This window comes from Anastrepha ludens, chromosome 3 (assembly GCF_028408465.1).
Source record: "Anastrepha ludens isolate Willacy chromosome 3, idAnaLude1.1, whole genome shotgun sequence".
NCBI classification, from domain to species: domain Eukaryota; kingdom Metazoa; phylum Arthropoda; class Insecta; order Diptera; family Tephritidae; genus Anastrepha; species Anastrepha ludens.
This window is the reverse complement of record NC_071499.1, coordinates 97,557,374-97,574,459: the sequence shown is the minus strand read 5'-3', so window position 1 is coordinate 97,574,459 and position 17,086 is coordinate 97,557,374. Positions and strand designations below refer to the sequence as shown.

Genomic DNA, 17,086 nt, shown 5'->3' with positions numbered 1-17,086 from the left:
AGAGGGACACCACCCATCGAAAAGCGTCCAGAATACCATTTTTTTTCGATAATTCACTCGCTGTATAGCATTCATCGAGATGTGCTATCAGAGATTTTTTATCTACATTTTGTTCTACATTCTGAATAACTCCATGGTCGAGCAGTTACATTTCTGTAGTAAGGTTCGGCGGCAGGAATTTTACAAACACGTTTGAATATTCATTAATTAAATGGAGCTGAGCCAATTACGAAAAATAATACTCGTGTCGGGTTTACGATTTTATTTTCGCGAAATCCCCGTGGCTTTGCTGCTTCACCTATGATTTTAGCATTAACTTTTCTCAGTCTTTCTTTTGTCAGTTTGCCTCCGTTAGAAGCTGCCAGTTTCGTAACGACACTTCGATTTGGCAATTGAAAATAAATATTCCACTGATCCTCCAGTAAATAATATTTTGAAAATGTTTGCATGATTTCTTTATAACATGAAACAGTTCCAGATCTACATTAGCTCCTTCACTACTCAAGGCCTCTAACCACCAATTGTTTGCTTTATTGGGCCAGTGGCAGGAGTATTCTTAGACCTGCATTTTTCCGAAAAAAAAAAAAATATTTTCACGCCATCATTTATTCAAAATAAGTTTATTATTTTGAGTTCCACATCGGGATTGTTTTCCAATGCTTTACAAACATGTTCCTTTTTATTTTTAATATTTGCGATTGTTGATTTGGAAACTTCATCGTTTTTCTGACAATTTTGTTATAGACAGGCTTTTATTAGATGGCTTGCAAATCCATGAAATTCAACGCATGCATATGTATGTACTATGTGTGTGATATATTTGTGGTGTGCGTCTTGATGTTTTTCCACAAATGGAGGGATCTACTGCGCTATTAGAAAACATTTTTTTTCTATCATTTGATGCTTCGTGCACGGATATTGTAACCTTCATGCATCAAACCATTCGTTTACGGCGGCCGCAATTATTTTAAAATTCATGTATAGTATTGTCCAACACAAAAAGGGATTTTAAATCTAGTGTTGTATGATACAAATTAAGAAGAATCTCGTGGTAAATAGATAGTGTACAAATTAAGTGAGGTACATTATAATGGTATCCAACTTTATAGGTTTTACTGTATACAGTAGTTTTATTAATATTCGTTTGCAGTTTTGGAGTTTCTATTAATCAATTTTTTTGTTAGTATTACTAGATGATTTAAATTCGTGTCATTACAGTAAAATTTCCTTAAGTCGGCGTAATATTACCAAAACAGATAAAATATATTAGTTACGTTTTGATTATTACTGGTATTGATATTAACTAAGATGATCCAACAATAAATTTTGGAGAACAATAACGTCTGTAACTCTCTGTTTATTCTGCGGCAGGAGCGGATACAGTAATTTGAGAATTTTCATTTATACGTAAATATAGCATTTTTCTCTCAACCATAATTGATTCTTGCAAGCAAAGTAAAACGTATACATCGAGTTTTATGGATCACATAGTTTTAGTTTGGCCTTCAAGCCACCTCGCCCAGAACTCGTTAGAAACTATCAAAATATTACAAAATTTTTCTAATTATTCTCAGATGCAAAGTATTCTGAAGGAAAAATTTTCAAAAATGATAACGTGAGTAAAAGTCTGTATGTGTTATGACATAAGCTCAGTGTCATTTCATATTGCATGTTTCGAACTTCAATTTGCTGTCGTTGAAAAGGAAAGTAATACTTCACAAATGGGGTCTCTCCTTTTCACGACGATTTCAAATAAGTAGTTTTAAATCTCCTGCCTTTAATGTACGAGTACTCCGTTGATTCCATAGTTTTGAAGTTTACATTTCAACATACATACCTATACGAAAGCCAAGGAATTATCTGATTATGCTTTAATCAATCTGGAATCAAATTTTATATGACGAGTTCTAATGATATAAGCGAGTTAAGTAGATAGTAGCACAGAATTATTAAGTAACAAAATCTTTGGGACTCTTTTAAATTGAGCAAAGAGAAAACTTCAATGACTTAGATGGGCATACTGTGGTGGGTTTGGCTTTAACCGGTGCAATTAAAAAATGGTCTCTCAAAAGTAACGCGTAGATGTTAGCAGTGAATAATTCCTAGACGGTAGCTTTATTTATGCCAGTTTTAATACTTACACTGGACGTTCTGTTGAGAATATTGCGCAAAATGTTGCTGAACAACCTCCAACATCGATACCTCGACGTTCTCAACAATTAGGATTCTTTTTTAATATACATCCTGCCAAAGTTCAATTAACATGTTTTGTGGGGTTTTTTGAAAACTAAAGTCGTGAACAGAGCTTGAACACACCTTTCGGATTCAGATTGCTGAGCTCAAAGCGATAATGTGTGAGCGAGTCCTTGAAAATTCTAATTATCGTGTGACAGCTTGTAGACGTCCCCATGGTGGACATTTAAACGATGTTATTTTTCACATATAGTTGGTAAAAACCGTATTTTGAATAGAAATAGTGAAATCTGAAAGAATTCGAATTTTTACATGTTTTATTTTAAAATAAAACCTACTTGCGTCTTTTAAAAAACTCTTTATATTAAATTATATTATGCATGAGTGCCTCTTAAGACGGCAGACAAACTAATGGTTATGTGAACGTTGTACATAGAAACTTCTGTTTCTCAACTTTAGTCCATCTAATATATTATATTAGCTTCGGATAGCAATTTCGCTTTTATGAAAAAAAAGTGATTTAAAGTTTTAAATGTAAAAGAGAATACAAAAAATAAAAAGAAATCTTCGGAAATAATTGGCTTATTTCCCTCCTTGAGAGAACTGATCTAAGAAAGTTACTTACGAGCTAACTAGCTATGAACCAACGCTTAAGAAGTAGTTGAATTTGTTATTGCTTTCTCATCAGCGAATCGGAAACAGCTTACATTCGTCTAGTACAGTTTTAGGTGTAAAAATGTGGTGGAAAATCTAGGTGTAGTAAAGATTTCAGAACTCCAGTGAGAGTTCTATCACTCAAGGACCAAACTCCGGAGTTGGTTTTTAGCTTAGAGATTCTACATGTCACTGTTCTGACTTATATTACAATTCAATTCAAATTAATTTCTCTGCTATATTTTCATTGATTGCTTCTTTCCTTTACTTTTATATAACGAAAAGGTCACTACAACTTGAGGAGTTCCGACGTCGCATATTTACCGCCTTTTTGAACTTCAACACCGATGAGAGGAAAACTTTTGTTCGATTCGTTAATTTGGATACAGTTTTGCGATTTCCTTCATCTAGCAAGTGATCATTACTTTCCGCATAATTTGCATGGCTTGCATCATCGCTAACATAACGCCTTCCCCTCGTTAAAGCACTGATAGCACCACTTACAGCGCCACCACCATAAAAGCGGCGACTCTTCGGCGATGAATTTAAACTATTTTTGCCGCCCGATATAAGTAAATCAAATTTACTTAAAGGGTGTGCTTGCTGCTGTTGCTTGAATAATGTTGGATGCCGCTGTGACTCTTCTTCATCTTCTAACTCACTCTCACCCATCTTGAGAATACTTTCCAGATTGAGAGCACGTTTATTGGAGCGTTGATGTATATAATTTGTCGTGGAAGTTGGCTTTGTTCCTATCCCTATTGAACAGACACTTTTGCTGACGGTATGCTCACTACTTGGGCCGGTACTCTCATTGGTAGTTGGTTGATGATTTTCATTGATGATGTCGCCGCTTTTGCAATTATTCCCCGCCTTAATTTCACTGAAGCCTTTGTTTACATTCTCTGTTGCATCATCGTCAGGGTGATACATAGACACTTGACGCACCATGCGACGTGGTGCAATATGCATTTGACGATGTTTCTGTATTGCGCTTTGTAGACTGAGACGTTGACGATCACGTTCGCTGAGGTTGCGTATGCGCTGTGGATTTAGTTTCGCCTGTGCAACAATTCCGACAAGTAATTCGTTGACGTTGTGATCTAGGCCGGAAGAGGTTTCAATGAACTTGCAGCATATTTCTTTGGCCAGTTTCCGACCAACTAGAAATAAGAGAAATATGAAGAAGTAATATTCAAATAGTTACATTTTTATATCCATCTAAGGACAGGTTACAGGACAAACGGATAGACCGATTCTCATGAAATTCTCGGCATATATATTAGGTGCGCAACTAAGTTTCCGCTGTTTGTTAATAGATGCCACCAGCAGTGTGTACTAGTCGATTACTAACATAACCTAAACGACATAAACGAAGCTTAGACATATGGTAAACAAACTGCTTCGACACATTTTGTTTTTTTTTTTTGTATCATATACTTTTGGTTTTGTAAAAATGTCTGATTTTGTGCCGAATAATCGTCCGTGGCCGAATAGGTTGGTGCGTGACTACCATTCGGAATTTAGAGAGAGAACGTCGGTTCGAATCTCGGTGAAAGATCAAAAAATTTAGAAAAAAGTTTTTTCTAATAGCGGTCGCCCCTCGGCAGGCAATGGCAAACCTCCGAGTGTATTTCTGCCATGAAAAAGCTCCTCATAAAAAATATCTGCCGTTCGGAGTCGGCTTGAAACTGTAGGTCCCTCCATTTTGTGGAATAATGTCAAGACGCACACCACAAATAGGAGAAGGAGCTCGGCCAAACACCCAAAAAGGGTATACGTGTCAATTGTATATATATATATCAGTTAAGTGAACGGAGTCTCATCCCAAGTATTTTTCGCTTTAAAAATATATGCGACCGCCACGTGAGATGCCTGTATAGCAGAATACCTAAATATTTGGTATTCTTTAGAGATTCGGCAGGGCATGAGATTTGGTTTCGCTAGCTTTTATACGCTAGGTTTACAACCAGGAACTAATATTGCTGAGGTTTTCTTGTAACATAAGTCGTAAGAAGCATATGAGTCAAAGTCAACTAGGGAAGGGGATAACTAGTCTTGAAAAAAGACTACACTAAATCTGAAGAATTTAGTATCAACTGTCAAGCATGGTTTCGGCAACTGGCGTTGGAAGAATAGCATTTATTGAAGGTAGCATGAATCGTATACAAATCTTTACTGCAACATACAATAATTTGAAACCGTCGGTGCATAGTTTGGAGTTTGATGTAGGGCGGATCTTTCAGCAAGATAACATTCGAAAACACAGTTATTATTATTATATTAATTAGTTGCAGGCTAAAAGTGGACCAACTAAACATGCAAAAGCAACAATATCGGGGATTAATTAAAGTTTTCACAATAAAGTAAGTTATAATTGTACTCTATGTAGACTATTGTCAACGTAATTTTTGCGTCTTCCTCCCATAACTTTGTTATTTTGTGCAAAGTAATGGGTTTGTTAATAATGGACTGTAATTAGAAAAAGGTTTAAAATAAAACAAATTTATAAATAAACTTTTTGAACTTTCAAATAAATTGTAATAGAGGGTGTATGCAGACTTTTGTTTATCGCTGTATGTGTTCTCCGCTCCGAAGTTTAGCGAAAGACAGTTAGGTGGTTTACAAGGTGTTGTAACTGTCCTATTGTCATTGTATGTAGTAAAATTTTCGATGGTTATACGCAACCTTGCGAATCCCCTAACTAGCATTGACTGTACTGCTGATATGTGGCAAAGCTGAGCGTGTTGCCACTTTTTATATATGTATTTGTTACATTTAGTTAGAATGATAAATCGCACATTTAGCAACGCTTTAGCTTTAGGTAAGAACCCTTCACTATCAAACTGTTTTAGCTGTTGATTTCGAATACCCTTTTCCAAGTCTACACCGATTACAAAATCATTAAATTATTCTCCCATATTATAAAATTAGCTCCTTTTACTCAGTACTTACTTTGCCGATTCACTTCCCGATGTCGCTCCAGATCTGTTTTGTTTCCCACCAAAATAGCGCCACGTGTCAGCAACATTTCATGTTCCTTCAAATACTGTAAAACCTTCTCTGCCGCCTTGAAGGAATTTCGATCCACCACTGAATATACAACGACAAATAAGTCAATGTTGTAAGTCGAACAAAAGGCTTCCGTCTGCACAATATAAAAATCAAGTCGAAAGAGAAAATCGAATTTGATAACAAGAATGTTCCAACGGGAAAGGCAATGGTTAATTGAAAAATCGTATTGTTATTAAGTAATGCCAGAAAAATTGTACACCTTCAGCAACAACCACAAAATGCCTCAATGTGCTAATGGCAGTTTATTTTAATTAGCTGAGAGCAGTAGCACATGCTCATGCATGCGCTCTATGAGAAGGTACTAGTGCTTTCAGTATATGAATGTAATGTGCAGAGAACGTACATATGTATAAGTATACGAGGTGTGTTCAAAAAATAAGGTTGCTTAAAAGGGCCATATCTGGTGACGAATCATGAGTATATGGTTATGACGAAGAGTCCAGGAGAGCCAACAATCGATAGCAGAAAATCGCCGAACTCCCTTAACACTTTTCTTATTTATGGCTCTCACAAACAAACTAAATATGCTATATTGCTAAAACCGTCAACATATCTTCGAGACGAGTGTACCAACATAAAAAATAATAATAATCGAATAATAATCGAAAGTCGCATTTACGTAGCTCGCGAAATTTTTAAATTCACCTTATTTTTTTAACACACCTCGTATTGTATAGTAAAAGATCTCTGCATATGCCTGTATGGCACAGAGCTGTAACTCGATAATGCGATGCTGACATTGAGGTAATAGTCTGGTCAAATACTCCTTTTTTATAGATATTTTGTAGGAATTTTTTTTTTAAGAAAATAAAAGGCGATCGTTTTAATTTTATAGTATGTTTTTATTGATATCAAATAGTATACAAAACAATTTTTGTTTTTTACATACAATATTTTTCTGTAGTAGTGTGGCACCAAAGTAAGCGTCTTAAAAAAAAAGAGGTTGTCTGTGAAGTCGGTTTACTGACGATAGTTTAACGTGACAACGTCATAAGAAAATACTGATGTAATGGATGCAATTTTCAAAACAAAATTTTAATTTTATTTGTTTGATAGATATTTTGTATGGATATAGAGAAGGAGGTAAATGGAATCGCAATTGAATTGATCAAGATACATTTACACAAACGTGAAAAATGACGAAACATTTATAAAATTCATGAAAGATATGTTGAATTTCGATTGTGCATCAGACGTTAATAAGTCAACAACACTAAGAGGCACCATCATCGATTCGACTTTTTCAAGACTCATTACACTCGAAACACTCCCTTTCATTTCCTACTTTTCCTGTCATCGTCCTATTCTCAACAGAGAAATGGTTCATTACCATGCACACAGGAAGAAGGCATATGCAAATACAAATATCTGAATTTATATACATATGCGCTTATACATACATACAATATATATATGCTCACTCAAGTAGGAGAGAGCCAGATGTCGAACGTTGCCGAATGCGGGGGCCGATTGTGCTCTTTGTCGTTCGTTCCGAGCTCTCGCTTGCAGTTCAAGCAAGGTAACGACGCATGAGCAAGATATCGACGATTGGGCAAGATAACGACGAATGAGCAAGATAACGACACATTTTTTCGTGCGTGCAGCCGGCTAAATCGAATTATAAGACGTTATCACGTCAAAAGATAGGTGGCTTGCCTACAGGATTTCGGCTCTTCAGCCCATCTGAAACAAAAAAGTTAAACTGATTATTATTCTGTAGGCTTGTCATTCTGGCAGGTGCTACCTTCGTTTTTTTCAGCCCGAAATTTCCATACTACAGTTTGATTTCCACCCGAATAAACATACCTTTTTTTCCAAAAACTCTGCCATTTTATTATTTTTCAAAAATATTTTCCCATTGTAGCACTTGCCAGAGTGACAAGCCTACAGAATAATAATCAGCTTAACTTTTTCGTTTCAGATATCCTGAAGAGCCAAAATCCTGTTGACAAGCAACCTATTTTTTTTAAGACGCTTACTTTGGTGCCACACTACTACAAAAAAATATGTAAAAAAAAAAAAATGTTTTTGTATACTATTTGATGTCAATAATAACATACTATAAAAAAAAATACCAGTCTAACGGTTAGACGCGATAGAAGTGAAACCTTCCGTAAAACAAACTGCGAGAGAATGAGACGAAAGCAGCATTAGGAGCGGGATAATTATAGGTTCATTATAATATTGCTATAAAGTTCATATTTTATTTTCTTCATTTTATTATTATTCATCCTCAATGTTTTCAATTTCCACAAATGATACGAGTGGCTTATGATAGCTAAAATATGATACAAAAGCATTTCGTAATGTTTTTCGGCGTGCATGAAATTCACGTACACGTTCTGTTGAAGTCTTTGCGGTTTTTTTAGTCTTATTTTCTTTTTGTTTTTTTTTCTGTCGATATTCACGACACTTTTCTGCATTATTTTTCGGCATAATTGCGGTAAATATTTAAAAATGAAAATATTTACGAATATAAAAATACGGACGCAATACAGCACACGCGGTTACTATTATGAGCGTCGTAACGCGTATATTACACAGATGTACTAACATACACACAAGCATTCTCAAATCACTCCCAACGATTCTAAAGAAGTTTTCACTTCAAAAATTCCTAAAAAATATCTACATATAAAAAATGAGAATTTGACCAGACTACTACCTTAAAGAACAGTAGACGGCAAACGGTTTGTTTGTTGAGTTACTTACCGACATTTCACATGCAGGATGATCGATGATTTCCAAGTCCGTCTCGATTCCGTCAACAAGTACTGATACCGTTTTTTGGCCGTAATCGTCGTCTGTAAGGAGGGAGACCGATATAAACAAATAAGTAAAAGTGAGTTACAAAGTGAATAATCTTAGATGTCTAAAGTTTGGAAGTTCAAAAATGGTATAAATTGAAAGGTGATCCACAAGGCCTAGTCGCAATGTTTTTAGATAAAAATACATACATCATTTCGTTTTTAGGTATTCCTAAAACATTACATTATATCCATACATATAAACAAACAGGCATCATCGGAGAGAGTTTGCGTGTTTGGAGTCTTTGTTTGCAATGGTTTCATTTTAAAAACATACATTCACAATTTAATTACTGTAATCATATGAATGTTTCTGCAATGACCTTAATACCGTTTTTTATAAATTTGTTTTTAACAATTACTAACATTTGTCGTTAAATTATCGATTACCTTAATTGGCCCACTCCTGCTTTGGTACCTGCTACGGCAGGCACATTGACTCGGTGCAGGAATTTACTCGGATCTCAAGACGGATCCAAACATCAGGAGGAATTGTCGTGCAAACGGTAACTCACCCTGATGTCTGGTACCGCTTGAAAACGATGACCAAGAGCTGCCATCTCCTAATCCAGGGTGATATGTGTCACCTTGCCCATTGGATGAGTTGTTGGGCAGCTAGGAGGTAAATTCGGCTGTATTTTAACCGCGTTTCCTCAACACCGGGCCGAATTGAGGAGTAATTGTGGCCTTACCGCGGTAAGTGGCGCTGGCGCGGCGGACCTTTGAGGTCCCCAAAAAATTTGAATACTGCCGAGCTTGCCTTGTCAAACAGGCAATTGTACGAACAAAATTTACAAAACTGAAAAACCAAATATAAAAAACAGACAAAAACAATACGAACAACTATAACAAAAAGGGCAGGAAGAAGCTGGGCAAACAGACTCTCGCGGGGCTTTCAGAGGCGGCCGTGGGTTATACCACGAGCCAGCCCTAGATGCTGAGATAGCGAGTGGGCCAGTCACCACAGACTTAGCATCTGAAACAGTAAAGCTAGGAGACTCTCGAAGAGAAGCAACTGTTGGTTTTGGCTAACCAACACCGTTGTCGTTGCCACCTAGCACAAGGCTGGATACCGGTCGGGATAGTAATCAACCGGAGTTGTCCCAGCAGCGAGATCGGCAGACATCTCCAGCAAGCAGGATCCACAAACCTCTTTGGCACTCAGAGCCCGGGTAGTCGTCTGACTCAAGTAGGGGAAAGGGAAAGGGCATATGCCCGACTCTTCACCATCTGGACAACCCGGCGCGTTGGATGACCCCAAAGAGACTAAGAGGCAGCGAGCACATGCACTGCCTCCTTCAGTTCGGCCCAGGGAGCGGCAGGGTATTCCTCCCCCGGCAGCACCGCTGGATGATATGGACAGCGGACTAGCTATTGGGCTGCTCTCAAATGCATTCGCTTGGCAGGGCAGGAATAATTAATTGTGCTTCAGGAGGCTATAATGGATGAGGCCTTTAAATGATGGACTCACCCGCTGACCCTTTTATGGGGTTTACTTCAGGGCGGGTTTACTACTTGTGGACTGCTAGGAGGAGAAGTCCACGGAGTGGTTTGCTCGCGGCATGGAAAGGTCCGTAGCTTGACAAGAAAAGGGAGGACGATATACCCCCTATGCACAATATTACAAGTCTGCGGAATTTGCAGTAAGGCTTCTGAAATCTCAGAACGGCGGCTTGAAAACCGAAGCGTGGCGCATTTTGAGCAGCGCATTTTGAGCATTGAGGAGGACTCGTACGTAACCGTAAAAAGAATGGGCTACCGACTGAATTACCGGTTCAGCTCAGTTATCATGAGACCATGGAGGCAGAAGGCTGCCGGAAATAAGGAAGCCCAGCCGGAACAAATGGTTACAGAAGAGGGTAGCGATCCGTCAGCCAAAACGGTTCCTGCATCTATCATACCAGTTATGATAGAAGTTCCTCCTGATGGGAAACCCAGGCAAGTAACTGGGCAGACACAGTACAGGCAAGTTACTGGACCAGCCCAACCCAGGCAAGTTACTGGACGGCCTATATCCCCACCCAAAAAATTATTTCTAATAATATTGAAAATATATTGAAAACTTTAAATTTTAATGAAATATTAGGCCGGAACGAAAAATAGCAAATTTAGTTATCTTAAATTATCTTAAAATACCACTTATTTTCATCGGTCACGGGATACTAGAATTTTTTATGACCTCCTTTTTTCTTTAATCCTAAGCGATCGTTTTTATATAGGAATTAGAAGGAGTTGTTCTTCAGTAAAGAAATCGTTTAATATTTGAAAAAAAAAATTGTTTTTAATTACATTTCGATACGTTCTATAAATTAGAACACGAGAGTTTTTGAGGTTGATGATTAAAATTTTGATGACAGTTTTTAAAATCCAAAAGTTTAACTTTAATTTACTAGCTATTTATTTTTAATTTATGTTATAATATATAAGTGTATGTAGGTTCACTTTCAATTTACTTTTCCCCAAGCGCGTTTGGTGTAGTTGAACTGAAGTTAAGCAAATAAATAAAAGCAATAATTCAATTTACTGCTTTATTTTTAATCCGACCTTGAGCTCAATAAATAAGAATACAAAAATTGAGCTGAGAACGAAAATTCGCTTCATCTTCGTTTTTTCTTTCTTCGTAATAAAGTTGTATATATTCTGCTCTGTGAGAGGGCTGCAAAATTTTCGTGTTTTTTTTCTCAGAATATTCAAAGGATCACCTGGTCTGTTCTCAAAATGAGTGGCATTTTAATTTTTAATTTAGCTATGTACACAAGTTCGTCAAAACAAGCTAAGCTAAACCTTAAATTTTATTAAGTTCAATATATAATTACATATATTTATAAATGTATGTGTTATACAATAAATAGGTATATTTTTTATTGAATTCATGTTGTTGTTCTTTTCTCACATGAAATATGCAGTCTTTTCGCAGGGCGTATTATGTTTTCATATACTGGTGCATTGAAGCAAGAGGTGCCTGCATCAAGACTGCTATCACGATATAGAGAATACATATTCGTATTCGTAAGAGTATTTTATCATTCCTGTCATTGATCGCTTGTTCTCTATAATTGGCGCTTACACCCTTTTTGGGTGTTTGGCCGTGCTCCTCCTCCTATTTGTGGCGTGCTATTGGAAACAACTTTTTCTTCATTTTGGTGTTTCACGGAGATTCGAACCAACGTACTTCGAATTCCGAATAGTAGTCACGCAAAAACCCATTCGGCTACGGCAGCCGCCTGCTCCCATTAATTGCTTCCCATTTGGCGTCATCTTGGGATAAACTCTGTTACGCATGCTTTGTCCAGCAAGATTTAGCACTGTAGAAATTTCTACACAAGCACAGTTTTTTCTTGTCACATTTGCTTTTAGTTGCGTTTCTAAGATTTCATTATTTTATTTATGAATTATTATTTGTTTTTTTTTGTTATTTACTATTTTTAACTCATACATTTTTAGTTATACATACGTACTTGCGTATGCACATTGTTTTTTCTCTCTAACGCACGGTCGCTCGTAATGAGCGGTAGAAGTGACAATGTGAACTCGGAAAAATTTTTCTTCGAACCTAACATTTTAAAGTCGAAACCGCACCATTATATGCGTATGCATATCTATACACTTTCTTATAAATCCATTATCAATAAATTTTCTGAATTCACACTCACGCATATGTGCACACTCATCTAGACTTAATATCTTAACCCAACCATTTTACATGTGTTCCAAATCAACTACGAGTAGTTTGATATTTTCTTTACAAACCATTTTTACGGCAAATTATATTATGCGCTTGTGGTGCAGTTAAATAATTTTAGTAATTTTTTTAACCTTATTTTATTTAGTGTGCACACAGTGAATTTATCATTTCGCATACCATTTTACCGAAGCAAAGATTTGCTAGCCGATTGAAGTCATAAACAAAAAGAAAAACTTCGAGCATACTTACAGGTGAAAAAAAATATAAGGGCAGCTCAGTTAAAACGTGATGTTTATAGTAATGGGTGTAATTCGCTGTCTCAAACGCTTCACTTACCCAGACTCAAGTCGTAGGCGCAAATATAATCGGATGTTGTGAATTGATAGGTTAATGTTGTTTTACCAACACCAGAAGTTCCGAGCATAGCAATTTTATAGGCGGGTATCGGTACTTTATTCGCATCCTGTTTCTCTGTTGACTCTAAAATGTTGTCACCGGATGTATGCGATGCATTGCTATGCAAAAGAAACGAGTGTGGTAAAATATTTAGATAAAATTAAATTTGCACACTTCACCATTAAACAAATAAATACATTGGAGGATATATAATATTTTGTACTACACGCTTTAGTATAAAACCTTATTGAGTTAACAGCAATATTACAGCGGTAAACGCACCTGTTGTTTCGGTCCTTGCCGCTATTTGAAGTGCCCGTCGATGTGACCGAGTTTATTGAACGTGATCGCCGGCTTTTGAGCGAATAGCAGGTGTAAGCAGATGAGGATGACAGCAGCAAGTGACGGTGATGGATGGACGGGGAAAATAAAAAGATAAATGAAAAGCAAGTCAACTTTTAACAAGATTGGATGAAAAAGTGAACATAATTTTGACATATACTTGTATACCTACACCTGTGTTCAAGGTTTTTTACATATATGTACACATGTGATTGTATTATATGTCTAAAATATACACATATGTATGTATATATAGAGATGCAGTATATCTAAAATTAGCGAATCACACTACGATTGAGCTCAAAATTTCAGAAGATTTTCTGTGAGTTAGGAGTATGGTATTGCATCACTGGATAATGGGAACGTAAAATATATTACGTTAATATAGATTGTAATATATAATTAAATTAAATGGCTTAATTATAATAATAAGTACACATTGATTAATAAACATGGAGAAAAAGCTATTTTCCCAAGCACATCTACTCGACAGCAAACACAAACATTCATTCACCTTCGTATTGGCCATACTCACCTCACACATGAATACTTATTACAAAATTCACAACGTACAGCGTGCCCCTTTTGCAACAGCACACTGTCCACAGAGCATATTTTAAACGACTGCAGTCAACTAAATGTCTTTCGACTAAAATTTTTCGGAACTATTTCAGCCAGCACACTTCTAACTACCATAAACCTTGAAAACATGTCTAAATTCATAAACTATCTTAAAGCTTGTAATATACTACATAAAATCTAAATAATTTTAAACTTTGTACTTAGATATTAAACACAATATATGTATATGTATATTTTACAGGATTAAAAAAAACGCAATTTTAAAAGAGAGTCGAAGGCCTTGGCTGCTAGCACTCCTGTTAGTTATTAAGTATGGTATAATAATTGTATTACTGTACCTAATCATAATAATTAAATAAATAAATAATTAAATACAGACATGTATAATTAGGTATACTGTCTAATTCAACACAAAATGTTTTATTAAACGAATATTTTTTAATTAAATTACCGGACAACTAATCCGATAATTATGAAATTCAATTTAATTTAAGATATATATTAAGCATTTATTGTTCAAATTATATACATATATTTAATTTTAAATGGCACTTGTAGCCTAAGTGCCAACTGCATGTAGTTTAGTCTGGTCGCGTCTACTTCAAAAGCACTCGTACCATATTTTTGCTGTATGTATGAGTTTTTGTGAATTGATGTGTTGTTAAGTTGCAAGTCTCGTCTGCCTTATATTCTTCTTCCTCAGTCTCTTCACTGTCCTCATCATTTTCTACTTCTAACGTATCTATTGATGTAGCTGATTGTTTACTTACCGCAGGGAATCACCTAAATTGCACACACCATGCGACGTGATGCTAAAACTCCGCAGGCGATAATATTCCAAATCGAGGTCGGCACAGTGTATTGCTGCACGTCGCGTGTCGGCGAGACGTGGCTACAAATAAATAAACATACAGGGAAAATAAGCGCACACAATTGATAGTAATATCACAATAAGTTATGTTGCATATTTAGTTTGGACGAACAAAAATTGAGTAGGGAAAATGCGTGTTTAAAACATTAACTGTTTTCGATCAAAATTGAATTCAATTTATTAGGCAAGGTAATTATTATTATTTTTATATTAGCATTAAAGTATGTTAAACAATCGTATTTAGTATTAAAATATGTTAAACGAACACCATTACCGGTATTTTGGTATTTATTTATTTGCAATTTGGTATTTATTTACTTCTCCCAACGCTCCGGCCATTTTTTAACACCTCCAAAAAATAGGATTTATCGAACTCTCCAAAATAAGCCTCTGTCTCGGCGATAACTTCTCCGTTTGAACTACGTTTTGTCCCGCGAGCCATTTCTTCATGTTAGGGAACAAGAAAAAGTCGCAGGGAGTCAGATCGGGTGAATACGGGGATAAGGCAGCAATTTAAAACGCAATTCATGCAGTTAGGCGACGACAACTCTGGATGAATGTGCTGGCGCGTTATCGTGGTGAAACAGAGCCTTCTTTTTCGCCAAATGCGGCTGTGTCTTCTAATTTTTTTGTGAAAGCGGTCCAATAACTTACTGTAACATTGTCCAGATTGAATAAACCTCCTAAACACGTTAGGAAACCTCAACACAGTAACACTATGTTGGATTCCGGGACGTGAAGGACATGAGGGAAATGAAATGGCTGACGACCTTGCAAAACAAGGAGCAAATATGCAACTTACTGGTCCTGAGCCTTTCTGTGGATTGACAAAAGGCCACATTAATGAATTGAAATGAAATGAAATGGCTGACGACCTTGCAAAACAAGGAGCAAATATGCAACTTACTGGTCCTGAGCCTTTCTGTGGATTGACAAAAGGCCACATTAATGAATTCCTTAGGAAATGGGAGGAAAGAAAACTTGCCGCACACTGGCTAAACTGTGCCGGTCAGCGTCAAGCCAAACTATTCCTAAGTCCCAACAAAGGAATATCTGACAAACTTCTCTCACTAAACAGAGTAGATCTGCGTCTTTTAACCGGATACCTTACAGGTCACTGCAGCCTGAGGTACCATCTAAACAATATTGGTCTATCCGAGACCAATGTCTGCCGCTTTTGCGAAATGGACATAGAAAGCTCAGAACATATGCTTTGTGAATGTCCTGCGTTGGGCAGACAAAGACTTCACCACCTTGGAGGTATCGTAGTATCTCCATGCAATCTTTGGAACAACAAACCTAAAACTGTGCTAAAATTTCTAAAAAGCCTAAAACTCTAGGGTTACAAAATAGGCCTTTCACAATAGATCAGCTCTGGTCGCAGTGCGTAATGGCCTTCTAATAATAATAATTGTCCAGTGATCGTTTTCTAAAAAATCCATGACGATGACGCCGATCGCATATCCAAAAAAATCATCGCCATGACCTTTCTGGCCGATGGGGCGTTCTTTGCATTCTTTGGAGCAGATTCACCAGCAGAAATCGGTGGTTTTGATTGTTACTTAGTTTCTAGTGTGTAACAATGAACCAGGTTTCATCAACGGTGACAAATCGACGTAAAAATTCCTTTGAGTAATCGCTGCAACCATCGGGTCGACAATTTTTTCATCGCCAACTTATTATACAAAATGTTAATTGTCGTTCCGGTCGACACACCTATGGCCTCTGTTATTTCGCTCACTTTCGTTTGTCATTCAGCGAGAATTATGTCGTGGACATTTGGAGTGATTTTCTTGGTAACCACGTCTGCCGGGCGTCCTGATCCCTCCTCATCAAAAACGGATGTTCGCTCATGTTTAAATTTATTGAACCAATATCTAACTGTGGTCATTAGGCCGGGTCGATTTGTGGGGAGGCAAAAAAATCGCCCATTGCTCTGTGAAAATCATATTCTAGGGATCAAAATAAGAAACTTTGCCGAAGGAACCATACCTCTAAAACGAATTCTGATGCCCCCCTATTTGGGTCGAACTTTTAGTGTCTTTTGTGGGGAGGCAAAAAAATCGCCCATTGCTCTGTGAAAATCATATTCTAGGGATCAAAATAAGAAACTTTGCCGAAGGAACCATACCTCTAAAACGAATTCTGATGTCCCCCAATTTGGGCCGAACTTTTTAGTTTCTTTTCTCATGTAAAGGCCAAAAATGGTGATATTTTGAAATGATTGTATGGGGAACCCCCCAGGGGAGTTCCAGGGGGTGTGCCACTGGCATGGGTTAATCGGCCGTCCAAAGTTAGTGGGGGTCGGTCATACATTTGGACTCGATTGGAGCACTCTAAATGGGTCAAAGTGGGATTTTTCGTTCGACCCAAATTGGGGGACATCAGAATTCGTTTTAGAGGTATGGTTTCTTCGGCAAAGTTTCTTATTTTGATCCCTACAATACGATTTTCAGAGAGCAATGAGCGATTTGTAAATCG

The 17,086-nt window shown here is 36.9% G+C and overlaps 1 protein-coding gene across 1 annotated transcript in view; it reads right to left on the bottom strand.

The window, feature by feature from the left end:
* Window positions 1-2,705: 2,705 nt before the first annotated feature.
* Window positions 2,706-17,086, bottom strand: part of LOC128857619 (uncharacterized) — a 40,204-nt gene continuing 25,823 nt past the window's right edge. The window contains exons 6-11 of the mRNA XM_054093368.1: window positions 14,505-14,626; window positions 13,093-13,164; window positions 12,751-12,929; window positions 8,635-8,726; window positions 5,803-5,995; window positions 2,706-4,010 (exon numbers count right to left, since the gene is read on the bottom strand). Of these exons, the coding sequence (XP_053949343.1) occupies window positions 3,118-4,010; window positions 5,803-5,995; window positions 8,635-8,726; window positions 12,751-12,929; window positions 13,093-13,164; window positions 14,505-14,626 (1,551 nt within the window). The 3' untranslated portion in view covers window positions 2,706-3,117. The remainder of the gene's footprint in view (window positions 4,011-5,802; window positions 5,996-8,634; window positions 8,727-12,750; window positions 12,930-13,092; window positions 13,165-14,504; window positions 14,627-17,086) is intronic.